The sequence below is a fragment of the Camelina sativa genome, chromosome 6 (genome assembly GCF_000633955.1).
Source record: "Camelina sativa cultivar DH55 chromosome 6, Cs, whole genome shotgun sequence".
Classification (NCBI taxonomy): Eukaryota; Viridiplantae; Streptophyta; class Magnoliopsida; order Brassicales; family Brassicaceae; genus Camelina; species Camelina sativa.
The window spans coordinates 9,056,500-9,082,277 of record NC_025690.1 but is presented as its reverse complement, the minus strand read 5'-3'; the positions used below and the strand labels follow the sequence as shown (position 1 = coordinate 9,082,277).

Here is a 25,778-nt window from a genome sequence, read left to right as displayed (position 1 = left end):
GAGTTGCCAAATCTGGCCGTCAAGAAGTTCGTCATTGCTTCCAAGTTTCACATGAACTCGCAATTGCCTGCAAGGATGAAAGAGTTTCGGAAAAAATCAATCTCAAGGAATGACCATGAATCCATTAGCAACATTAGATCTGATCGATGTTGGACCAAGATCAAATTATCTCTCCAAGGTATCCATATCATCATGAAACCATGCTACTTTCTATCCATAAGAGACAACAAACCAAACAAGATATGCAAACATAACAACATGGATACAAGATGCAAGAAGTGCTACTACTACAAACAGATGAGGAAGTTTGTAAACTGTCATTGAAAAAAAAAACTATGTCTCTGAACTACTTCATTGTTTTGCAGAACTACTTCTTCTTTTGAAACTCTTTATGTTTTATATATCTTTAATAAAAAGACAGAAAATATTAAATATGCTCAAATTCCTGCTCCTATCGTCCATACAAACATGACGAATGCCATTTTATAAAGCTTTAAGAAATACATAAGACACTACAACATTTTCATAAGAAAAAAATATTGAAAATGTAGAAGATAGATCACAACAAACAATTTAAAATCAACCCAAATTATACGAGTAGTCTCTTAAACAAATCTGAATAAAAGGAACTTGACTTATTTTTTAAAAAAATAAACAAATAAGATTTATTTTTAAATAATAAGAACAACAACAAACAACCCAATTTTCAAAGAGTAAATTAAAAGAATTGGAAAGTAAAGGACCAACACTTATATTACACAAAATAAGATGGACCTCACTTGCAAATTTTTTACTCTTAAAACAAATAAGGTTTATTTTTAAATAATAAGAACAACAACAAACAACCCAATTTTCAAAGAGTAAATTAAAAGAATTGGAAAGTAAAGGACCAACACTTATATTACACAAAATAAGATGGACCTCACTTGCAAGTTTTTTAAAAATGCAATATCAAGATAAAGAACCTACAATTATAAGACAAAACTTGGGCCTAGGCCTACTAACAAACGTCTTAGATCAATAACCCAAATACAACCACATTAAATAAAATAGAGTTTCAGAAAATCAAATGTTTGATATGAAAATAGCTAACACTAAATATACTATACTTTATCTCATTTAACACGGTTCGGTTACAAAGTTGCAAAAACAAAAGACGTTAAACTTTAAAACCCCACTACACCATTACAGAAAATAGAAACGACAGCCAATCGAACAATCCTGGGTAAAACTTCTTTAATGGACGACTCTTAAAAGCCAACTACACAACATCTATATATATAGGAATCATATACTCTACTCCAAAAGCTACAAACATTAGAAAAAAAAACTCAGCACAAAAATGGCCAGATACCAAAATCTGGAATATACGTTTTCTTATGAAACTGTGCCGTCCACTCTGCTGAGCGAAATATCAATACTCCTCACAATCAGAAGGCCACATACAGGAGAAAGTCAAACCGAGATCTACATACCTTACCCAAGAAACACCGACGAATCGACATTGACACTCTTTAGAGGTAACTTACTATACAATCTCACTACTAATGGCATACCAATTAACGAGGCTAGAAGCAGGACAGTATGGTTCATGCAATTTCTGAACGCAATTCTACTATTAGAAATTCAAAGCGACATGACTTTTCTTATACATTTCACAGTTACAGAGTACAACATCCAGCCAAACTACACTCAGAATACTGAAATGGTCATTGCCAATCTACAATCATCAAAAAGAACGCCAACCAAAGAAGAAGAAGATGAAGCCTGCGTTATTTGTTTGGAAAAATTTACAGGGGAAGATGAAATCAACACACTCAAATGTAACCACACTTATCACCATCACTGTATTACAACTTGGTTACAAGTGCAAAAGAATTGTCCTATATGTAAGGGAACAAATGTGTAAGAGAAGGTCTAATACAATTGTTACTTCATTGTCTTATTCATTATTTGCAACAGTTCTTCGGTTCATTTGCTATTTTTACAATATCAACAAACCGTAAGAATTCATGTTAAAAGAATAAACGAGTAAAGAGAAATCCAAACCGGATATAGATAAAAGTAAACAGAAATAAATTAAAATTGTTGAGCTCAAATAATCATATTTTTAGGTTTTAGTTTTTTTATTGCTTTACATATTAGCTAGCATCAGAAAATAAGACTCCAAAGACATATAAACTAAAGGGATGACTAAGAGGAAACAAAGTTTGAAAATTATTAAAAAAAACAACAATAGAAAGCAACACTTGAAATAAACAACAGATAAGAAACAAACAACAAACATACTAAAAAGCTAAACTAATACTTAGAAGATGACTAATAAGATTAATAACAATTTGGGAAGTTAATAAGTAACATACTTATGTTATAATAGATATATATAACAAATACTATTCTACAAAAAATAAAATCCAGAGAAAGGCGGTTTTACGTATACACCAAATGTGTTCCAATTCTAATTTTAAAAACAAACATCTAATTGTTCACAATTTTAAAACGGTGAAAAACCGAAAGGACGACAAAGTTGATACCAAACTCCACTTAGCCATCTTAAACACACAATTATGACCAAAATTAGTAATTTTAAAAAAAACGGCAAAACTCATTACATTATCAATAACAAAGAGACATTGAAAAGAAAGAAATGGAAGGCCAACAGGTAATATTGCAACAAACAAAAACGTAACTCCAACACATGTCTAGCCTATAAATAACAGTAGCAAAGATTTCTGACCATAACAATCACAAACAACTTGCAAAAAATGCAGCCAAATACAGCTAAATCTCTTGAAAACCTACCAAATGACGTCCTTGGAGATATAATCTCTCGAGTTGCCAAACTCTCACGCAATACTGTCAGACATGTTATGCAAGCATCACCACATCTAGCCAAAGCAGCCCAAGATCACAGAGTCTACAAGAATACCAACCTAAAGCCCCTAGCCATGAATCCACTAGCAGCACTAACGAGATACCAAGACTTCATGGAAAAGTGCATTGCAAGTGGAAATGTCGAGGCTCACTACATTAAAGGGATCCAGGAATATTTCCAAAAGAACAACACACAGACAGGCCTAGAACACTTGAAGACGGCGGCAACAAGTAGTTACGAGAATGGTATATACCTTTATGGAATTGTGCAGATGTGCAGGGGTGACGGAGATGAAGGAAAACTTTAGTTTGACAAGCTAGGCTGGAAAGAAAACAAAACAAAGGGTGATAAATGCTGGAAAGATATCAAAAAGGCGTTAAATAGAGTCAATGTACAAACTCTACCATGCTACTACACTACATTAGTAGCAATCAGACCAACTATCAACTGCAACGTCAATGACATGGAGACTAGATGCGCACATTGCTACTACTACAAACAAATGCTCAAGTTTGTCTTTTTAATTTAGTTTAAGGATGAACTATATGGTGTACCAATGATATCAACCTTAAAGGAATCCCACATTCCGAAATACAAATCTCTGTTTCTTTCCTACATCATTGTGACGAAAATGATGAAAACAATAACAAAAACAAAAGGTTCTAATTTTCAGAAACGAAATCAGAAGAATTCAAATCTAAATCTTTGAAATAAACGATTCAATCAAAGGTCTCAGTTCCTAATACTGTTGCATTACGTTAGAAAAATATCAATAAAGTTACTCAATCTCTTTGATTTGAGATCAAGAGGAAACAAAAATTTGTTCAACTGAAGAACGTATGTGAATATATGGAGAACAGACGAAACAATTAGGATTGGCGTAAGACAACAATCGAACAAGAAGCTTACTTACAAATAAATTGATCGGAGAGAAGAGGACGATTTGGGGGAATTCGAACACGGCAGAGAGCCTTTTTTCCTACAACACCAACTTTTTTATTTCATTTTTTTAATATAATAATATCTAAAAGTCAGTTTATCCGATTTACATTATATGTAAGCTTTACTTAGATTTTTCCCTTGTAATAAAATTTAGAATTGTTTTAAATTGTTCAATAGAAATCATGGCTAAAATCTAATTGTTACTGTTTAACCTTTTTAATTCAAAAATCTAATAAATCATATTAAAATCTAATAGATATTTTTTTTTTTTGGTGTGAAAAAATTTAATAGATATTGTTTAAAGAGAATAAATCATCATCCATAAAACATTTCAAATATAAGCAAATATCTCTTCAAACAAAAACATAAAAATGCAAACTACAATCACTGAATAAAACAAAAAATTTCAAAACTAAATAATTAAAGAGCAGAGCACCACATGTGTCTTATTGAAATAAAAATCACTCTTCCCTCAATCATTTTCATCATCTTCAGAACCTCGGTTGTAATCAAGGCTGCATAATAGTTTTGTACAAAGTCAATCAATTGTTCTCTCATTATTTATGTCATAAAGTACAATGAAAACATAGGTATTACCTCCTCTTAAAATCATCAACCTCTACAATTGGTGGTTTAAAATAAATCTTTGAAACCCCTGATGTAGAATATAATTCCATTCTTACACCTAAAAAACAATAAATATCTAACATAAACCATTACAGTAGAATTATAAAAATTAGGTTTATTTACTATCAAATAAACGTCCACTTAAATCATAAAGTTTTATTATATTACCTCCACTTTGGTATTTCACATGCCAAAATTGCAAAACTGCAACAACATGATGACATCCTGTGCTCCACCAATTGTTATAAAAATAATCGGCCAAGTCATTATATGCCAAACATGGTATGTCAACTCCACTATAGTTTACACAAAAACATGTGTTAATATGAAATTAATTTAAGCACATCAACAAATTCATATGCACAAAATTAATGAGAAAGTTAACAAACCTCAAAAACCGTAAAATCCTTATCATCTCATGTGGCATCTCAGCATTTGGATCATGTACATTTAAGAAGGGTTCCACATTCACGACTTCACCCATTATGTCTATTAAAAAACCAAATATTTGTATAAAATTATTTATTACAGAAAGGGAAAAAATATAAGAATGTACAAATATAAATATATATTAACAACATACCTAATGGTAGATTTCTCACAGCATGATATTCTTCGAAAACTCTATCAAAACTTTGAAAATCATAAAAGTGATTATTGGAAATCACTGCTGAGTTCTCAACAGTGGTTTCATTGATGAACCTAATCCTATAATCACAATCAGTGTGCTTAAGCCGTCTGTCATTGTAACAGACAGAAAAAGTTGAAAGTATTTTCCAATCATTTTCTTCTATTTCATGATCAAATATCTCAAACAAATCTTCGGTAATTGTTGTTTCAATCTTGTCAACCTATATCAAATGAACAAAAAACAATTACTCAAACATATGTTGCTAATTGTTAAACTAATCTAAATATCTATATACTTACAAATGCATCACACAAAATTAATTCAATTGTGGCATCGTCCTCAGTAACTTTTCTCCACTTCCTTAACACCTTGACTTGAATCTTCCACCCAGATCTCCATGAATGTAGATCTTTCACTCTATCATATTCACCCATTTTCGTGAAACTGTTTTAAATCTGTTTGAGGAAAAAATGTAAAGAGGATATCTTCACAAATGACATCTATTGCTTTCTTTTATAAGCAAAAACCAGATATTAAGCATTACAGCATTTTGTCACCAATAAATATCATAGGCATATTAACAAAACCAACTTTTACTGTTTCAAAATGGCATGCATAAATTTAGTCAATGCATTCACTTTAAAATAACAAAAACAGAAGACATTATCATAAAAAACAAAAAAACATTTGAATAGTTATAGAAAATGGCATGCAAAAGTTCAGTTTCTCCAATTGTATTTAAAACATAGGTATTTATCTCTTTCATTTCAGTATCCAACTATTTGATATATATATAGATTTAAAATAATTCCATAGAGAAAGCGATTCTCTTAAGTTTAAGAGATTTCTACCACTCACTTGAAAAATATGGAAAAACAAAAAACATACAGAAAATAATGTTAATATATTATAGTAAAAACAGCATACTAAATTATACTGCAAAACCTATTTGTATATAAAATATCCAACAAAACAATGTAACAAAACAAAATCAAAACTAATCCAAAATACACATTCAGCTAACTACCGCGCATAGCGCGAGTCAATTGCTAGTAATAGATAAAGAAATGAAGCAAATCGACATAATGAATAAGCTATAAGAGGATTTAGAGTAGAGAAGATTCAAGTAGTGCATATAAAATTAGAGGACTTAATAGACTCACCTTATATATGGTGGCACTTAAGTCTTCTTTTATCATCTCAATGAAAACGAGAGCTTTGGTTTAGGAGATAATATCATTCCCAACATTTGTGTAAATGTTGGCTGAAGCAGATGACAAAAAGACCGATCTTGTTTGTTTATGCAAGAACTTGGTAGACTTAGAATCCAAGCAAATGACAAATGATGAAGAGACATCTTCAGGCTTTTTTTCATGACTTAAAGAAACATCATCATGACTTAAAGAGACATCTTCGTCGGCAAAGAAGCGTGAAGGCTAAACTATTTGAGCGAAGGCAAAAACATAGAATCTTCATAACTATCTTAGTTCAGCCATGTGTGCATATATTGATATGGAAAATCCACTACTTTTGATTGAATAAAGATATTTTTTTGGGACTAATGTTAAAGAGATGAAGAAACAACTCATGGATTCATTATTTATGATGTGACAAGGGATATCAATTGTTTGGCTTTAATCCTCAACCACACCAATCACCATCAAAATGAAAATATTTTCAAGTGAAACTATTTGTTACAACAATGCAACCTCATGGGATTTACAAACATACAATAACATGATTCGAAGAAGATTGTAAACTGTTCATGTTTGATGTTACAAAAAAAAAATTTAGTTACTGATCAAACATTATTTAGTTATTTGTGAGGTTTTTGTTCACAATATTTTTTTTCAACTACCAGTTATGTATTTTAAATATATTGTGGCATTTAGTATCCCGATCTCTCAACTGCTACTAATCTTCGAGAAGTGGATCTTACTGAATGCTCAAGTTTGGAGGAGCTTATATTATCTATTGAGAATGTCACTAATCTCCGACGATTGTGTCTCTCTGGATGCTCAAGTTTAGTAAAGATTCCTTCGTCTATCGAGAATGCTACTAATCTCTTGCATTTGAGTCTCACGGGCTGCTCATGTTTGGTGGAGCTTCCCTATTCTATTGGAAATGCCACTAATCTCCGGAACTTGTATCTTGGTATGTGCACTAGTCTGATGGAGCTTCCCTCCTCTATTGGAAATGCTACTAATCTGCAGAACTTGTATCTTGATATGTGCACTGGTCTGGTGGAGCTTCCTTCCACTATAGGCAACCTTCAGAAATTGCAATGCTTGAGTTTGAAAGGATGCTCAAAGCTACAAGGTCTTCCGGATAACATCAACTTGAAGTCTCTTGATACACTTGTTCTCATTGATTGCTCTCTTTTGAAAAGTTTTCCTGAGATCTCTACAAACATCATGTCTCTCCAGCTCAACGGAAGTGCAATAAAAGAAGTTCCTTTGTCGATCAAGTCATGGCCCCGTCTTAATCGCTTGGAAATGTCATACAGTGAAAACCTCCAAAAGTACCCGCATGCTCTTAATATCATCACATCACTATGTTTGGACGATACAGAAATACAAGAGATTCTTCCATGGGTCAAGACAACCAATCGTCTTTGGGGACTTTGGCTCAACAATTTCAAGAAGCTGGTATCACTGTCACAGATTCCAGACTGTTTATCATACCTAGACGCTAGTAATTGTGAGTCTCTGGAGATACTAGATTGCTCTTTTCATAATCCAAAGATCTATCTCGACTTTACCAACTGCTTAAAACTGAATAAAGAAGCGAGGGAACTCATCATCCATACCAATAGTAGACGTGCGTTGTTACCTGGTGGAGAAGTGCCTGCACACTTTACTACCCGAGCTACTAACGGCAGTTCCATGACAGTGAAATCTAATCAATGGCCTCTTTTTACAACCTGGAGGTTTAAGGCTTGCATCTTGCTAATTGATAAGGGTCTCACTGGGGCTGGTGATGATGGTGACAGGAGCGAGGTACATCATCACATCATTTACAAACGAAATGGTCTCACTCTTAATGAAGAAGCTGCGAATAAGTTTCTACCTGTCCTTTTGACAGAGCATCTGTACATGATAGAAGTTGAAGTAGAGGAAGCTTTCACCGAAATTGTCTTTAAGTTCGGCGTTGAATCTGACAAATGGGGTATAGGAGAAGGAGGTGTACTCCAACTCCCTGATAAAGACAAACACTGAAAATAAAGTTCACCGGGGAATGAGAGTCCAAAGACAAAGGAGGAACAGCCTGTGATTTATCTCCATATATATATATATATATTGTTTACTCGTGCAATTTCTTGTGATTATCACCATTCACCACTCTGGTGGAATTGGTTATGTTCTGTTTTAGTTCAAATCATAAAGTCATAATATGTGTGTGTACATAAACTTATAAGATATGTATTTCATATCATATGCCTGAAGAATCTTTGGATATTTTTTGGGTTACTTAAATTCTTCTCATGTCACAATTTTCATAATATATACTTACTAAAAATTATCACATCTATAAAGAAGCTTCATGAATCCATAAGAGCTATAATAACACATTCTGAAGTTTGTTTATGTAGTTCGCAGTACTTCTTGAGTTTGCATTTTGCAACAACAGCAGCAAAATCTCAAACCAAGAATCAAATATGTTTCTCTGTTCTTCGATGATATTATTAATAACAGAGTTGTATTAGGAGATCACAAAATTCTGCAATTAGGCTCATAAATTTATATATGGGCTTCAGGCCCAATAGAAATGTTTAGTTCATGAATCTAAACTTCCCTTCTCTCTTCTTTTTACCGTCTCTTTCTGAAAATTCGAAGTTGCTTTCAATCGACGAAGGAGTTTTGAGTTGAGGAAAGAGAGCAGAGATCAATGGAGGAAGAATCGAAGAACGGTGGAACCGCGAGTCCGATTAAAAAATTGGCGGTGGTTGCGGTGCCGCCGCCTGAAGTGGAGGAGGAGGAGGATGCGATAGTCGGACCTGGACCTGCTCCACGAGGAAAACGCAAACGTCCGCTTCAGTTCGAGCAAGCTTATCTTGATTCGCTTCCTTCTGCTAATATGTAAGTACTTTTGAACTTTCTCTGTTCCTCATCAATCTAGTTAACTGAAGTTTTGGGGTTTAGGGTTTTAGTTTCGAAGAGTTGGTGCTTACTTCTCCGTAACCTAATGGAATTAAGCTTGGTAACGAGCTCACATTTGCAATGAAAATCTCAAATTAGTGACAATTTAGCCTTAGTTGTGTTCTAGTTAATAATACATTGGTGGTTCTTATTACTGCTTCAGTTTGAGCTTTTTGGAATTCATGAGATTCGTATGCTTGTAATCTGTGAATTCATGAGATTTGTATCCTTTTTTGCTTTCTCTTTCTCCAGGTATGAGAAAAGTTATATGCATCGAGATGTAGTTACGCATGTTGCTGTTTCAGCAGCTGATTTCTTCATAAGTGGAAGCATAGATGGTAATCTTCTCTGATCTTTGTGCTATTTATGTGATTTGTGATTTCATTCTGGCTTTGTAATGTCAAAGCACAGATACTAATGGATTACAGTGAAACTTTTCTGTATATATCATTTTGGTTGTTATAAGTATGTTTTGTTTCATAATCTAGGTCACTTGAAATTTTGGAAGAAAAAGGGAGTTGGTATCGAGTTTGCTAAGCATTTCCGTTCCCATCTCGGTCCTATTGAAGGTCTAGCGGTAAGTATCGCCAGTGATTTACAATGTGAACTCTTTTTTTTTTAGATCTAAGATACTGTCACCTCAAATCCAGGCATATGCTCCATGTTTGACTGAAAGATTAGCTTTGTATTTATATATTTTATGAATGAAGATAGTTGACCTGGTGCGAACTTATAGTTAGACGTAATATGGTTTCCACTGTTTTTGTGATTGTGTTTAGTTCTGTTATCAACCATGACCCGTTTCAGCAATGCAGGTTAGCATTGATGGTTTGCTTTGCTGCACAATCTCAAATGATCATGCTGTTAAAATATATGATGTTGTCAACTACGACATGATGGCTATGATCGCCTTGCCATATATCCCTGGTGCTGTTGAGTGGGTCTACAAACAAGGGGATGTCAAAGCCAAACTTGCTGTTAGTGACCGAAACTCATCGTTTGTGCACATTTATGATCCCCGTTCTGGTTCCAACGAACCCATTGCTTCAAGAGAGGTTTGTTTCATTCTGTTTTTCTTTTGTCGCTATTTCTTGACTCAAAGCTAAAAAGGTTTTTCTTTCTTAATCTATGTATGCCCAGATACATATGAATCCAATTAAAGTCATGAAGTACAATCCTGTTTCGGACACAATGATCTCTGGTGACACAAAAGGAATTATTGAGTACTGGAGTCCAGCGACATTGCAGTTTCCGGAGGATGAGTATGTCCTTGTTTAACTTCTTATCATAAACGCTTTCATTAGTTGTAGCCTGTAGCCTGTAGGGTAAGAGGAGCATAGCTGTTTTCTGTGAGTAGCTAATGTAGTTAAATATCATATTGCTGAGAATGACGCAAAGAGCAGCATGTAGTAGAAGTACTTTAGTCGCCAAAGTTGACCATCTTTAGAATTTGAGTATGATTGATGGGCTGCTTTCAAGNCCCCGTTCTGGTTCCAACGAACCCATTGCTTCAAGAGAGGTTTGTTTCATTCTGTTTTTCTTTTGTCGCTATTTCTTGACTCAAAGCTAAAAAGGTTTTTCTTTCTTAATCTATGTATGCCCAGATACATATGAATCCAATTAAAGTCATGAAGTACAATCCTGTTTCGGACACAATGATCTCTGGTGACACAAAAGGAATTATTGAGTACTGGAGTCCAGCGACATTGCAGTTTCCGGAGGATGAGTATGTCCTTGTTTAACTTCTTATCATAAACGCTTTCATTAGTTGTAGCCTGTAGCCTGTAGGGTAAGAGGAGCATAGCTGTTTTCTGTGAGTAGCTAATGTAGTTAAATATCATATTGCTGAGAATGACGCAAAGAGCAGCATGTAGTAGAAGTACTTTAGTCGCCAAAGTTGACCATCTTTAGAATTTGAGTATGATTGATGGGCTGCTTTCAAGTCACCTATGGTTCACAATTTGACCTTTTACTTGTTGTTGTAGGGTGAACTTTAAACTGAAGAGTGATACAAATCTCTTTGAGATTGCAAAGTGCAAAACTACAATCTCTGCAATTGAGGTACTTATGTGGCATTTAGTATCTTTAGTTTCTCTTTATGTGCTTAAAATGCAGATATAAGCAATTGATATGTCCGGTGAAAATCATAGTGCAAGTTTTCGTCTCTAAATTTTGTGATTTTCATTTCAGGTGAGTCCAGATGGTAGACAGTTTTCTGTTACATCTCCTGATCGTAGGATTCGCGTGTTCTGGTTTATAACTGGTAAATTGAGGCGGGTATATGATGAGTCACTTGAGGTAAGGTTACATATTCTATACTTTTCTCTTTACATGTTGTTTTCACATTAATCTTAATGATCTATTCCACTATTAGGTGGCCCAAGATCTGCAGAGGAGTGATGCTCCATTATACAGGCTTGAAGCAATTGACTTTGGTAGAAGAATGGCAGTTGAGAAGGACCTTGAAAAAACCGAGAGTGCTCCGCAGCCCAATGCTGTTTTTGATGAAAGCTCTAATTTCCTTATATACGCCACTCTTCTTGGAATAAAAGTAAGAAATCTACCTTTTTTTTTTTTCGTTTTAAAGTACCATAGACATATCAGTCTAGACATGATACGTATCCTGTTTCACATGCACATTATACGTATATAACCAGGTTAAAAATCTGGGCCTTTCACCAGTGGCTAGCTTTTACTTAGGTGATTAAAGTAACCAAGATTTAATGAGGTTACGTTTATTGTTACCATATATTTAAGTGGTTATGCTCTCTGCCAATATAGTGAATGTAGAGGAAAAGAGCTTGAGATTTTATCGTAAATTTGGGTGTCTAAGGGGGAGTGAAAGGGGCTCCATTATCACAAATCCTCGATATCTTTGTATTTCCAGCAGATCATTATGTAAAAGCAGACCAGTTTCTCTTGATTGATTGTATTTAGAACTCTTCCATGCTTGTTAATGGAATCATAACAAGCAACTCCTAATTTTCTCTGTCTACCTCTTTTGTTCTCTAGATAATAAATTTACACACCAACACAGTTGCAAGGATCCTTGGAAAGGTGGAGAGTAATGAAAGGTATCTGAGAGTTGCATTATATCAAGGTGATCAAGGAGGCAAGAAAGTTAGGAAGATTCCAGCAGCTGCGGCAAATGTAAATGAAAGCAAGGAGCCTTTATCTGATCCGACTATCCTATGCTGTGCCTTCAAGAAACACAGGATCTATATGTTCAGGTATGTGACCCCCTATCGTGCTAAATTGACTTATGTCTATGTTTTCTTAGATATCCCTAGAGATACCTTGATATTGCTGAGAACTACTATGAATTTATTATCAACTAATTTTTTTCTGCAGTCGGAGAGAGCCAGAAGAACCTGAAGATGCAAGCCAAGGGAGAGATGTGTTCAACGAGAAGCCTGCTGCTGATGAACTTATGTCTGCCTCAGATATTGGAAACTCATCCACAACATCTCTTCCAGAGAACGTGGTATGTTTTCATAATCCACGATGTTTGCATCTACTACTCATTACATAATCTATAATTTGGATCTTTAGCACTAATTATTTTAACTCCTAATTATCCAGATCATGCATACTTCGCTGGGTGACATTCACATGAAGCTTTACCCAGAAGAATGTCCCAAAACTGTGGAGAATTTCACAACACACTGTCGAAATGGCTATTACGATAACCACCTTTTCCACCGGGTTATCAGAGGATTTATGGTTCAGACTGGAGATCCTCTTGGTGATGGTACTGGAGGACAGTCAATTTGGGGCAGAGAATTTGAGGATGAGTTTCACAAAAGGTAAACGTTTCCAACTTCCATGCCTGCTTTGAATTTAGCCATCCTTTAGAAACAAATGAAATGTAACTTAGTTTTTGATATGTTGTTGTTCTTCTTGGTCTGCAGTCTACGGCATGACAGGCCGTTCACATTGTCTATGGCAAATGCTGGGCCAAACACAAATGGGTCTCAATTCTTTATCACAACGGTGGCTACACCGTGGCTAGACAATAAGCACACTGTTTTTGGAAGAGTTGTGAAGGGAATGGACGTTGTTCAGGTATGATTTGATAACCAGAAAGAATGTTTTTACTTGTTGGCTTAGTATGGCTTTGTGTCTAACCATAAAACCAAATGAACAGGGTATAGAGAAAGTGAAGACTGACAAGAACGACAGGCCTTACCAAGATGTTAAGATAGTTAATGTCACTGTTCCGAAATAGTGAACAATCGTTGTTGATCCGTACCCGTGGTTGGTTCCCTGCTGGGAAGTTGTTCTTGCGGCTAATCTGAACTTTGTGGCTCATCTGAGATGGATCGAACTGTGGGATATGTTTGTTGTGCCCGAGCAGATTAAGTTGGTGGCATCATCTTCTTGATACTACTGAACATTAGTTTTTTAGTTTTGTAAAACAACTTTCTGGGAATGCTTTAGTGGACAAACAACTTCTAATGTTACTTCAGTTCCGCTTATTTTCTTGTAATAGAGTGGCTCTACTTTCTCATACCTTATCAAGTTCCGGGGGTTTATGTCTCAAAAGACAACCAATATGCAGAGGGTAACTAGATAACTTGCGACTCTTTAGTTCCTTCTTTTTGTTATGGACTACCTAGTATGATGATAGTCTACTCTTGGCTAGGCACATTCATAAGTTATAACTAGGCAACATTTTTTAAGAGTTACCTTTATCCAAAAGTATACTTGATTGACCATTCATTTGGAAATTTGTAATCTTTGTTGAAGATCACCTACAATTTTCACAGGAGACTTGTTAAGTCAAGCTTTAATATTTTTCCTATAAACGTAAGAGACCATCTATGCATCTAGAGTCGAGAATTTATCAACATAACTTGTTTTACTTCCACATAAAACAACAAGTCACAACAGAGAAAAAGAGTGGTGATATGATGTATTCTTGTAGTGAGTGGAAGATGATAATATGGAGACTTTGTTTGATAATCTTCTCACTTTCTAACTCAGAACTTATGTTTGGTTCGCGGGCTAAGCACTTGTGTCGTCCAGATCAGAGGGATGCTCTTTGGGAGTTCAAGAACGAGTTCTACGTCGAGGAGTCGTCGCAGTACGCGTTGTGGAGTAACAACACTGATTGCTGTTATTGGGACGGTATCTTTTGTGATCCTAAGACAGGTAAAGTGGTTCTGTTAGATCTCAAGGGCAGTACTCTCAATGGCCCTCTGAGGTCTAATAGTAGTTGTTTAGACTACGTCATCTTCACAACCTGTATCTTTCCTACAATTATTTTTCGGCTACTCTACCAGATTCCATCGGCAACCTCAAGTATTTGAGGGTTTTGAGCCTTCGTGAATGCAATCTCTTTGGAAAGATCCCTTCTTCACTTGGAAATCTTTCTTACCTCACTGATCCTGATCTTTCTTTTAATAGCTTCTCCAGGGAACTACCAGATTCGATGAGCAACCTAAACCGGCTAAGATATTTGAAAATTGTATCGACCAAGCGCAGTGGCAACTTTCCTCATGTGCTACTTAACTGGACCGAGCTCACCTCGATCGACATTCGTTCTAACCAGTTCGAAGGTATGCTCCCATCTAACATGAGTACACTCACCAAACTAGAGGATTTTGAGATCAACGAAAATCTGTTTTCGGGATCAATTCCTTCATCTCTCTTCATGATACCTTCGTTGATCCAACTTGACCTAGGAAGAAACGACTTCAGTGGTCCTCTTGAGATTGGAAATATCTCTTTTGCATCTAAACTTAAAGTCTTGTTCCTTGGAGAAAACGATTTCAATGGACCAATCCCGGGATCTATATCGAAACTAGTCAATCTTTCTTATCTTGACCTCTCTTTATGGAACACAGGGAAGGGCATTGTCGATTTCAGCATCTTCTTGCATCTCAAGTCACTTACGTTCCTTGACCTATCTTATATTAACACAAGAAGCATGGTTGACACGAGTGTTTTCTTACAGTTTCTCATGTCACTTGATTATTTGGATCTTTCAGGGATTAATCTGAAGATCAATTCAACTCTGCATATTTCCTCATGCATATCCACCTTGAGTTTATCTTCCTGCAATATTGGTGAGTTTCCCAAGTTTCTACAAACCGAAACTAGCTGTTTGTCTTATTTAGACATCTCTGCCAATCATATTGAAGGCCAAGTACCAGAGTGGTTATGGACACTGCCAGAGTTGTGGTTTTTAAACATTTCTCAGAATTCTTCTAGTGGTTTTGGAGGATCAGCGAGTGTTATTCAAAGAAGTGAACTAGAAATGCTTGATATAAGTTCAAACACATTCCATGATCTTCCTTTGTTACTAAACTCTACAAAGTTCTTTTTCGGCTCTGACAATTGGTTCTCGGGAGAGATTCCTAAGGCAGTGTGCAAATTGGTTTCTCTTGACACACTTGTTTTATCCAACAACAACTTCAGCGGTTGTTTTAAATACTTCACTCGTATTTCAGTCCTGCATCTACAGGATAACACCCTTTCTGGTATTCTTGCAGAGGGATCTATCAGTGATTACTTGAGATCACTTAATGTTGGTCACAACAAGTTATCAGGAGAACTTCCGAAGTCTCTTGTCGTTGTGGAAAACAACAGAATCAGTGACACATTTCCATTCTGGTTGGGATCGTTGCCCGATTTACAGATTCTTGTCCTTCCTTCTAACGAATTCTATGGACCAATATCTTATCCTGGAGATTCTTTGAGTTTCCCTAAGCTGCGACTCTTTGACATTTCAGATAATCGCTTCACTGGAGGCTTGCCATCAGATTACTTTGCGCTTTGGAGTGCAATGTCATTGGTCGTGGACATTGTAGAGAATATCATACGCAGATCAAGTATTTAAAAAACTTAGTCATTATCGATGGTATGCCGAGTATATGCGGGACGTGTGGGACGTAACGCTGGAAACTACCATAACTCAGTGACTATGACGGGCAAAGGATTGAAGATGGTTATAGTTGGGAGTGGTTTCACAATCTACAAAACCATCGATGTCTCTGGAAACAGATTTGAAGGAGAGGTCCCTGTATCCATCGGTTTACTCAAGGAACTGATTGTGCTTAACATGTCAAACAATGCATTCGTAGGCCGTATCCCACCATCTCTGTCGAACTTGACTAATCTTTAATCATTAGATCTATCTCAAAACAAATTATCTGGCAAAATCCCACCAGAGCTCGGGGAACTCACGTTTCTAGAGCGGATGAACTTCTCTTACAACAGGTTTGAAGGTGCAATACCACAAGGCACTCAGTTTCAAAGCCAGAATAGTTCCTCATTCGCAGAGAATCTCAGACTTCGCGTCTTCCTCACCAGAAAACCTGCGGTGGAGAAGAAGAAGAAGCAACAAAGCAAGATCAAGATGATGAAAAGGAAGAAGACGATCAAGTATTGAGCTGGATTGCAGCAGCTATAGGCTATGTAACTGGTGTTGTGTGTGGAGTCACCATAGGCCACATTCTAATTTCATGTAAACGTCACTGGTTCATAAGAATCTTTCACTCTTACCTACGTATCTGGCTCAATCTCGTCTAAGCATCACTTGTCACGAGTCAGGAGGATGGTGTCTCTACTAGCGATAATAAACTTCACACTTGTTCGAAATATATAGTGATATCTACACATATTAATGATCTCGATGACATTTCAATTAACGTCGTAACAAAATTTGTTTTTTTTTTTTCATGATATACTATGAGTTATGTAAATTAGCTCATACCAGGTTAATTACTAAGCAATACAGAGGGCATATAATCTGTAAATCCAAAAGATAAAAACCTTCTTGCTTCATTATCTAAGTAGTAAAATTCGTAATCCAATAATCTTTGATAACAAAGAACTACAAGAGAGGAGCAAAAAATGGTTCCACTAAGAGCACCAAAAACTAAATCTCGACTCATGACCGTGTGTAATCTTACTCGAAGAGACTGAATCCCATGTCCTGCATTTCAAGATCAAAGACCAATATCAAGAACCCGAATCAAGATCATAACAAAGAGTAAGTAATCGAATGCTTACATCATCAGACTCCTCTTTCTCTTCCTTCTTAGCTTCTTTCTTCTCAGCAGCTGCAGGAGCAGCAGCAGCACCACCACTTGATGGAGCAGCTGCAACAGCACCACAACCACCACCAGATGGCACAGAAGCCAACTTCTCCCTACCGGAAGCAATCAGCTCAGCAATGTCCTTACCACTCATTTCTTTCAAAAGAAGCTCAATGCTCTCTCCATCAACATCAGCACCAACTACAGAACAAAACACACAATAACACCTACTACTTCACTATACAACAAACCCATAAACTCATCTAAAACAACACATATCAACAAAATCACAAAACTCTCATCACAAACTTAAACAAAGCAAATGCAGAATCTTCCAAAACCAACATTGCTACTACTAATTCGTTCACAGTAACACAATCTAATAATCAAAACACATTCAGAAACACAAATTTTACCAGCTCCGATGATATCTTTGATATTCTCAGCAGAAGGATTAGCGTTTCCGCCCAAAACAGCGAGGAGAAAAGCAGCAGCAACCTTCATTTTTTTTCTTCTGCAGGAACCAAAAAAGATAAAACCAAATTAGTCAAGAAATTGGAATTTAAGTTAACAAAGAGAGCGGATTGAGAGACAATTGAAACAAGAGTTACCAAGAAGATTTGAGGAGTAGGAAGCTACTAGAAGCTTGTATTGCTTTTTTTGAGTTTTAGGATAAGCGAGGAAACGAAAATGGAGGAAGACGATGAGTGAGTTGTATATATAGTTAGGGTTTCTTCTGTTTCCGGTTATTTACGGTTACTTGGTTTTACTCTCAATTTTTTTGGTTTTTTGATTCAGTTACGGGTTTGATTTGGTTCATTATGAATCAGGATTAATAGGCCTGTTCTCCAAAGAGAATTCATCCCAAAAGTCCCTATATAAATTTTACAAATCTCTTATCTCCCTCTTTATTTTCCATACCCTTTTCTCATTTAATGAAATATGATGAGACTAGAATACCCTTCCTTCCATTCTCAACTTTTTTTTATTTATTTTTATTTTTATTTTAAAACCCAAAAATAAATTCAGTATCGATATCTTCTCTTCCTCAGTCGACGTCGTTCTTCGCCGGAGCTCTCAACCGCCGGCGATTTTTCATCGGAACTTTCCATTGTCACCGTTTCTTCACCTTTTCGAGTTGTATCAATTTTTCCTTCAAAATACAAGTGTGTTCTTCAACATAAGAATAAAATTCTTGATGAATAGGGTTAGGTTTTGAATTTTGGAAATTTAGTTTAAATTTTGCTTGAGATGTTTAGCAAATTGGGTGTTTTACCATGGGTTATGGGTCGATTGAACTATTTAGTTGATAAGAAATGATTTTTACTGTTGAATCGTTGTGAATTGCATAGATTAGAACCCCAAACCATTCAATTTTCTGTTATCACGACTGGGTAAAATTGGTAAAACTGGTAATATTAGTAAATGTAGTATAACTAGTAAAACTGGTAATACTGATTAATGTAGTATAACCAGTAAAACTAGTAGTATTACTAATTGAGTTTTTTTTTAATTTTTTTTGGCAGGATACAGTGGGAGAGAACGCGAGCATACATTTTAAGTGTGAATGTCGCATATATAGTATAATGTTCAAGACACATGTGACAAATATAACTTTGTTGATGTTAAAAGCAAAGACATACAAGAAGCTTGAGTTTGTTGAAAGTTACGTTAAATTGCAGTTGAACAACATTCAAAAGATGATGAAATTGCACCTAACACCATTGTTTGATCTTTTGGTTTGTACTACTATTTTCTTGGTTATGTCACAACTACTGTAAAACTTATTTTTAAAATTTAGTAATGTTTGATTTTCCTTTCCCTTGATGTGTATATTTGCTCTGTCATAACAGAGTAAAACAGCTATTAACAAAAATAAAACTGATAAAACTGGTAAAACTTGTAAAATTGAATTGAACATCCATAAAATGATTTTAAAGATAACATAACAATATGTGTACTAGTAAACATCAAAAGTAATGTTTAAATGTTTACTAAGAATGAATTTTTAAAAATATATGAATTTTATGTTGTTATGTAAGAACTTAAACAAGTGTTTCTTTATACTTTTAATGTCACTTTGTAAATAATAACCAAGTTAGGATGACAAAGTTATAGAATTGTAATTGGTAAACATATGAATGCATAAAAAACTCATAATTATATGTTAATAGACTTTAATCAACTGTAAAACTAAAACATATAATTTTAAGAGTGAGTAAAACTACTTAAATGGAAAAAAACCCAAAAGTAGAACTATTTGCAATTTTGGTAAAACTATTATACTTGGTATAACTATGTGTGAACACTAAATGTGAATATTATGTGTGAACACACATATTGCACACGTGGCTGTACAATTCTGATTTTTTTTTACTTTTTTTTTTCAGCTGCACGTGTGGTTTTATTTTTTTGTATCTGCAATAAACGGTTAATTACAAATAAAATACGACTAGTTTTATCTAGTTTTATCAGCATTACAAAAACATACTAGTTATACCTATATATACTAGTATTACTTAAAACCCAAATATTCAATTCTGAATAAGGTGCAGAACAAACAAATCATGAATCTCTTCGTAACCAAAACGAATGAGTTTTATCGAGTTCTACTTGTTCAACCAAATTCAACTACTAATCATTGAGTCGATGGAGTCACTCACGGTTGGGTTGTACTTCTTCAAGAGTTGGTTCATCGCCACCGTCATTCCGGATTTTCTTCTTATTGTTGAGTCGTTCATCACCGCCGTTTCTTCTTCCCAAAATTGGTTACAGAGATCGCTCGTCGTTGATTGTTCATCGTCATTGAGTCGTTCATCACCACCGTTTCTTCTCCCGAAATTGGTTACAGAGATCGCTCGCCGTTGATTTGTTCATCGTCGTTGAGTCATTCATCACCACTGTTTCTTTTTCCTGAATTAGTTACAGAGATCGCTCGCAGTTGAGTTGTTCATCGTCGTTGAGTCGTTCATCGCCGCCGTTTTTTCTACATATCATTGTTGAGTTGTTTATCGTCGTTAAGTCATTCGCTATGAATGCTGCTAAAACCATTTTAGCTTACTAGTTTTACTAATATTTCAAGATCACACTAGTTTTAATTAGTTATACTAGTTTTACTTAGTTTACTTGTTTTACTTAGTTATACTAGTTATACCCATAAATTCAAATACGAACATAAACCCAGAATTCACAAATCACAATTCCAAAGCTTGTATTTTTGACCCATCTTCCTTATCAATTGAACACCATAACATAATACCTAGTTTCTTCAGTTTCACAAAATCGATTTTGAGATTGCAGTTTTAATTTCAAAAATTTCTCAGATTTTAGGGATTGGATCGAGTTCTGAAAGAGAAAGAATGGAGCCATTGTTTCTTCTTTCCAGGTTGGTTCAAGAGTCTCCCGTCCTCGCCATCGCTGTTCATCGCCGCTACCGTTGAAATCGAAGAAAGTGAAAAGATTTTGAGAAAAGGAAGAAGACGATGAAATTAAAAAATTTATTTTGTTTAATTTTATATTTTTGTTTTAAGTATATTTTTATATATATTTTGGATTAAATCCAATAGATTTTGGGTGATTGGATTAAACTCAGGTTTTCAATATAATTGTTTTGTTTTTTCTAGGGTATCATAGTAAAATACTAGTTTCTGGAATTAAAAATAATTGAAAAAGAAAACAGTCTAAAAGAAGGGAGTTTTGAGATTGTCAGAATTTTTTATGTACTTTTGAGATTTTGACTCGTTCTCGAAATCTCTCACACTTTTAATAGAATAATTCAATGTCTTAACTCTCACACATCTAACTACTGTACAAGGTATTATTTTATTTGTAGTTAGTAGAGTTGGTGTCAATGACTTCAAAAGTTGTGTACTTCAAGGCGAGTTTTAGAAAAAGAATGTTGCCCTTTTAATCATTTTTTAAAAAAGAAAAATTAAATAAAAGAATGTAATATAACATTTTGGTAAGAAAAATTGATACGGTTGAAGAGTAAAAAACCTATTTGTCAAAAAAAAAAAGGGAGATTCTCAAAAATAACACCAAAATAAGTTTTTTTCTAAAACTAACACAACATTTCTAAAATTCTAAAAATAGTACCAATTAATCTTTTTTTTTTCAACCAAACATTAAACTAGAAAATAACTCCAAGATTGGTTGCCCAAACCGGAGAGTAAGAGTTTACAAAAGAAGTCTCAGAAGATAAAGATCTCGAAGAATGAGCCAGACAATCTGCCCGAATGTTTGACGTTCGGGGAATCCTAGACAGCTGGAAGGTTGGGAAGGATAGCCGGATTACATTGAAGTCGTCCAAAAGATAGGAGAAAGCGGACCATTCATCAGGAGACTGCACCATCGCCTCTAATTTTGCACAATCCGTCTCGAAGCTCTAACAATCAACCCCCGCCGTGAGTAATCTTTTAATCTTAAATTCTAAATTCAAAACACTAAACCCTACCCATCAAAATTATACCCTAAATGTGAAATTGAGAACCCAAACCTAAAAAACAAAATTCTAAAAATTAATTTTAAATATTTTATTGTGTTAAATAGTGCTATTTTCGGAAATTTATGGAATGTGTGCTATAATTGTCTATAAAACTTGTATTAATGATATTTTAGGGTATTTCTCACAAAAATATGGTAACCTGTTAAGAAATCTTGATGATATTTTGGGAATTCAATTTTTTAAATAATAAATTTTACCTTAAAAATATCCTAAAGACCAAAACCAATATAGTACTTTATTTAATGTTACAATATATTGTAATCTATACTAATAAAAAATTAAAAAATAGAGAAGCAATATATAAGCTTTAAAATCTATACACATAGGTTTTTAAACAATTATCAAGATCAGCCACTTCATTATTTAACATTTTTGAAAAATACAAAAGTTTTCTATATTTTTTTTCGTCAAAATATGATTTTATTAATGTAAAAGAGTTTCATACAAATAATTCTGTAGCCATATAGGTGGCTTTGAAGTATCAGAATAAAAGAGACAGTTTATACTTCCAAAGTGTGCAACGTTGTGAGCTGCTTGATTATTTTTTCGACTTGTGTAGGTAAAAGTAACATCTGTAAATTTTGATGACCAGAATTGGATATCTTGGATGATTCATGAAATGTTCACATCTGAGACACCGTTGTTGATGTTGTTTATGAGTGTTAGACAATCTCCCTCGAAAACTATTTTGGTGTATCCTCGAATCCACGCTTGTTGTATTGATGAAAGTAATGTTAAGCCTTTAGCTTCCAAAGGTGAACCTGTGTCATGTAAACGGGGGGTTAAGGAATGGTTAACAACGACCTCTAACCAAACTTTCGGTGCAAACAATGGTGAGATACGAGAAACTTCTATCCCACCCTGGACATGTCCGTTCTTAAAATGTAACAACGATGCAAAGTTTGATATTCACACACATCAAACTAATGGCGGATGGATTATTAGAGACTACGACGAAAATACAAAGGTTTAGGGTTCATCTCGCTTACATGACAAAAGTTTTCTAAATTAGTAAAAAAAATTAGAAAAGGAAAATGTTTAATCTATGGAAATAAAAGAAATATGTATAATGCTCCACATCAACTATAAAATTTTAGACGAAGAGAACCATTATAGATAGACTAAAATGCTTCCAACTACAAATAAGCAGGAAACTTGATTTATCACGGGTCCAATTTTAAAAATTTTATACGGTTTATTTTAGCAAATGAAAACTTTTTAAAAGTTCAAATATTATAAATATTTAAAATTTATAAAATCTCTAAAATATTATAAATATCTCCATAGAAAGTTTTAAATATTATAAATATTCAAACGTCGCAAGATCTTGATTTGATATTGTTTGAGTTAATTTTTGGTATTCAAAAAAAAACTCGACGTCAAGCATACATGTTTTATTAGCTATATATGTATTCATATTACCTTCTCTGCAAGTAATTTGCAATTTTTAGTATTAAGGATTTTGGTTTGAAAAGTTTCAACACGTTGTTGATCTAAGGAGTATATGGGTGAAAGTATCAATAATTGAGTGCAGGTCTTCATGAATTGCAAAAATTTTAGGAAAAAGGCAATGATTTTGGTTTTCGAGTTTGATGAGTTTGACGGAGGAGATTCACCAGACCTGAAAGAAGAGGAGGAGACTCACCGGACTTGAGAGAAGAGGGGAGATTAACCAGAAAAGAGAGAAGAGATCGAGGTAGAAATTAACCGGATCGGAGAAGAGAGAAGAGAATGAATTAGGGAACTAGGGTTTTTTTGCGGCTGCGGATATGTCGAGGTTTGAGTTTCGCTCAAACTTGGTTTTCTGGTTATATGGAAAAACCGAGCGTCGCAAATCCCTCACAAATATTGCTAGGGAATTGCTAGGGTCCCCGCAAAAGCCTAGCAAAATTATAAAAATATACAATTTGTGTTTCCAAATATTTAAATCCTCCCAGTGTTTAAATTTTTAGCAAATAAATTCATAAACTAAAATTCAAAAAAATTCAAAATTTCAATAGATTTGCAAGAAACCGTAGCAAATCCCTCACAAAGTCTTTAGGGTTTAGGTTTTAATGTTGTCATTTGTGGCAATATTTGCAAGGAAAATGCTATAATTTGAGTAGTTTGTGATGGAATTGCGACACATTTGTTATTCGTCTTGCAAATCGGTTGCAAATTTGTCCCAAACCTTGATTATCTATTTTATAAAAACCATCAAAACAATTTATAAAAATTGGTCAAATAAATTTTCAAGTATATTATAAGGTCCAATAGTCTCATCATACTCTTTTTTACCATCAAAATTTTCCAAATTGTCCAATTTTTAATCTTCCTCTAATCATTAATCTTCTACTATATCTTCTATATATGTTCATTGCATTGAGAATATATATATATCTCCAACAGTTTTGTGTTGCACTGCCCTATCTTTGATTATAAGTCTTAGATTCATCTTTTCAATATTGATAGTAATGTAATTAGTTTAGGGTTTGAAGTTTGCAATGCAGTTGCGATGAATTTGCTATGCATCTAGCAAATCTGTTGCATAAATCTCGCAAATCTTTAATATCTAATTTATAAAAATCATCAAAATAAGTTTTTAAAATTTTTCAAATTAACTTTCATGTATAATATAAAGTCCAATGGTCTCATCTTACTCTTTTCTGTCATCTTCTTAATCATTAATAGTAATTTAATTCAGAATAATTCACGTTACGAACATTCAAATATATGACAGAATAATTCTTTAATTTTTTTTTGTAATATTTATAAAAAATTAATTTCCTAATTTTGCAATGTATTTGCTATGGCCTCCGCAATTCACTCGCATATCCCTAGCAAAGTTGCTATGGAGTTTGTCTTCGCAAAAGCCTTGCAATATTGCAACGGATTTGTGACGACCTCCTTCCTCGCAATTTTGCGAGGGATATGCTAGTAATTTTTTTGATCTTGTACTACCTTCGCAAATCCAACGCAAATTTGTGAGAGCTGTTTTCCGGTGCACGTTGTCCTCGCAAAAAGCGTGTTTTCTTGTAGTGAACAAATTATGTGGTACTCTAAAAAAATGTTTTTAATGATTATTCAGTGGAAGAATGTGAGGAAGTTTAAAAAGAAGAGGAAGAAGAAGAGTATAAATGAAGAACCGGACGGTAAAGGTAAAGATGAAAATTATCATAAAAATTTGACAATCAATATGACGAGAAAAAAATATGAAGAGTAAGAAAACAATGAAAAAACACGAAGACATCTGTCGTGGAAGTCAATTTAACATGAGAAAACCAAATATTTGACTTTGTTTGATAACAAACAACTATAAGAATAAGAAATATATAATTGACGTTGTAGACATCAATTTGAATGTTTTTTTAATAGTGTTTTTGGCAAATTTCAATAGTATTTTTTAATTGTTTTGAATGTTTTTATTCTATTGAATAGTTATATGAGCAGTCAAAAATCCCTTAACCACTAATCAATGCATTGTTTAAATGTTATTCTCTTATTAAAGATGAATTTCATAAACTCTCTTATAGTATTATTAGTGATGATGATGAAAAAATGGAAGATTATATAAGAATACTCAATCATTTCATTTCTATCTCTTATCTCTCAAGAAAAAAAGAAAGTGTTCATCTTTCAATCAAAGAACAAACATAGAGAACGCCGACATAGAGAACGCCGCCCCACTCAACATGGATGCAAGAGCATAATCAAGATAACACTTCAGATGATAGCAAGGAGAAAGGTGATTTCATGGTGGTTGCTCTCAAGATTACTGGGAATAAGTTGGCATAGTTTGGAACGGTTTCACTGTCCTGTTTGGCACTTCACTTAATCAAAGTCCACGTCCAACCGAAGTATGCAACATGGAAGATCTCATTAGATTTCATTGTCATGAGTTTTGGCTTAGCCTCTATCATTAAAAATTATTACTGAAATAGATCTTAAAAACAAGAGAATAATTAATTTATAAAAATAAATATGTAAAATATATATATATATATATATATATATATATATATATATATATATATAT

At 34.2% G+C, this 25,778-nt stretch overlaps 5 protein-coding genes across 6 annotated transcripts; 3 read left to right on the top strand and 2 right to left on the bottom strand.

Moving 5' to 3' along the window:
• On the top strand, nucleotides 2,648–3,182 carry LOC104698839 (F-box protein At2g35280-like). The gene is made up of 2 exons (XM_010414227.1): nucleotides 2,648–2,662; nucleotides 2,772–3,182. Exons 1-2 carry the CDS (start codon nucleotides 2,648–2,650, stop codon nucleotides 3,180–3,182), a joined length of 426 nt encoding a protein of 141 aa, XP_010412529.1.
• LOC104790707 lies at nucleotides 4,560–6,383 on the bottom strand. The gene is made up of 5 exons (XM_019246308.1): nucleotides 6,239–6,383; nucleotides 5,375–5,530; nucleotides 5,028–5,295; nucleotides 4,834–4,933; nucleotides 4,560–4,740 (listed from the first exon to the last, which is right to left on the bottom strand). The coding sequence occupies exons 2-5, from the start codon at nucleotides 5,507–5,509 to the stop codon at nucleotides 4,560–4,562; spliced, it is 684 nt and encodes a 227-aa protein (XP_019101853.1). The 5' UTR covers nucleotides 5,510–5,530; nucleotides 6,239–6,383.
• On the top strand, nucleotides 8,964–13,731 carry LOC104790706 (peptidyl-prolyl cis-trans isomerase CYP71). Its single transcript, XM_010516485.2, has 13 exons — nucleotides 8,964–9,154; nucleotides 9,467–9,552; nucleotides 9,703–9,791; nucleotides 10,030–10,269; nucleotides 10,355–10,476; nucleotides 11,200–11,275; nucleotides 11,405–11,512; nucleotides 11,589–11,765; nucleotides 12,227–12,444; nucleotides 12,566–12,698; nucleotides 12,797–13,020; nucleotides 13,126–13,279; nucleotides 13,362–13,731. The coding sequence occupies exons 1-13, from the start codon at nucleotides 8,964–8,966 to the stop codon at nucleotides 13,440–13,442; spliced, it is 1,899 nt and encodes a 632-aa protein (XP_010514787.1). The 3' UTR covers nucleotides 13,443–13,731.
• On the top strand, nucleotides 14,206–16,058 carry LOC104790705 (receptor-like protein 12). The gene is made up of 2 exons (XM_019246307.1): nucleotides 14,206–14,368; nucleotides 14,500–16,058. The coding sequence occupies exons 1-2, from the start codon at nucleotides 14,206–14,208 to the stop codon at nucleotides 16,056–16,058; spliced, it is 1,722 nt and encodes a 573-aa protein (XP_019101852.1).
• On the bottom strand, nucleotides 16,974–17,954 carry LOC109124753 (60S acidic ribosomal protein P2-4-like). Of its 2 annotated transcripts, none has more exons than XM_010516483.2 (4): nucleotides 17,871–17,954; nucleotides 17,676–17,773; nucleotides 17,234–17,460; nucleotides 16,974–17,156 (listed from the first exon to the last, which is right to left on the bottom strand). In XM_010516483.2, the coding sequence occupies exons 2-4, from the start codon at nucleotides 17,761–17,763 to the stop codon at nucleotides 17,130–17,132; spliced, it is 342 nt and encodes a 113-aa protein (XP_010514785.1). In that variant the 5' UTR covers nucleotides 17,764–17,773; nucleotides 17,871–17,954; the 3' UTR covers nucleotides 16,974–17,129. The 2 variants fall into 2 exon arrangements, with proteins under 2 accessions (XP_010514785.1, XP_010514786.1); XM_010516484.2 differs by having other exon boundaries at nucleotides 17,676–17,770.

Coding starts and splice junctions, on each gene's coding strand:
- LOC104790707 (XM_019246308.1), bottom strand. CDS start 5,509: ATGGGTGAATATGATAGAGTGAAAGATCTACATTCATGGAGATCTGGG. Junction 5,296..5,374: donor TAATTTTGTGTGATGCATTT/GTAAGTATATAG, acceptor CATTTGATATAG/GTTGACAAGATTGAAACAAC. Junction 4,934..5,027: donor TGTGAGAAATCTACCATTAG/GTATGTTGTTAA, acceptor GTTTTTTAATAG/ACATAATGGGTGAAGTCGTG.
- LOC104790706 (XM_010516485.2), top strand. CDS start 8,964: ATGGAGGAAGAATCGAAGAACGGTGGAACCGCGAGTCCGATTAAAAAA. Junction 9,155..9,466: donor TCGCTTCCTTCTGCTAATAT/GTAAGTACTTTT, acceptor CTCTTTCTCCAG/GTATGAGAAAAGTTATATGC. Junction 12,699..12,796: donor CATCTCTTCCAGAGAACGTG/GTATGTTTTCAT, acceptor CTAATTATCCAG/ATCATGCATACTTCGCTGGG.
- LOC109124753 (XM_010516483.2), bottom strand. CDS start 17,763: ATGAAGGTTGCTGCTGCTTTTCTCCTCGCTGTTTTGGGCGGAAACGCT. Junction 17,461..17,675: donor CAAAGATATCATCGGAGCTG/GTAAAATTTGTG, acceptor TTTGTTCTGTAG/TTGGTGCTGATGTTGATGGA. Junction 17,157..17,233: donor AGAAAGAGGAGTCTGATGAT/GTAAGCATTCGA, acceptor CTTGAAATGCAG/GACATGGGATTCAGTCTCTT.
- LOC104790705 (XM_019246307.1), top strand. CDS start 14,206: ATGTTTGGTTCGCGGGCTAAGCACTTGTGTCGTCCAGATCAGAGGGAT. Junction 14,369..14,499: donor CTTTTGTGATCCTAAGACAG/GTAAAGTGGTTC, acceptor CTACTCTACCAG/ATTCCATCGGCAACCTCAAG.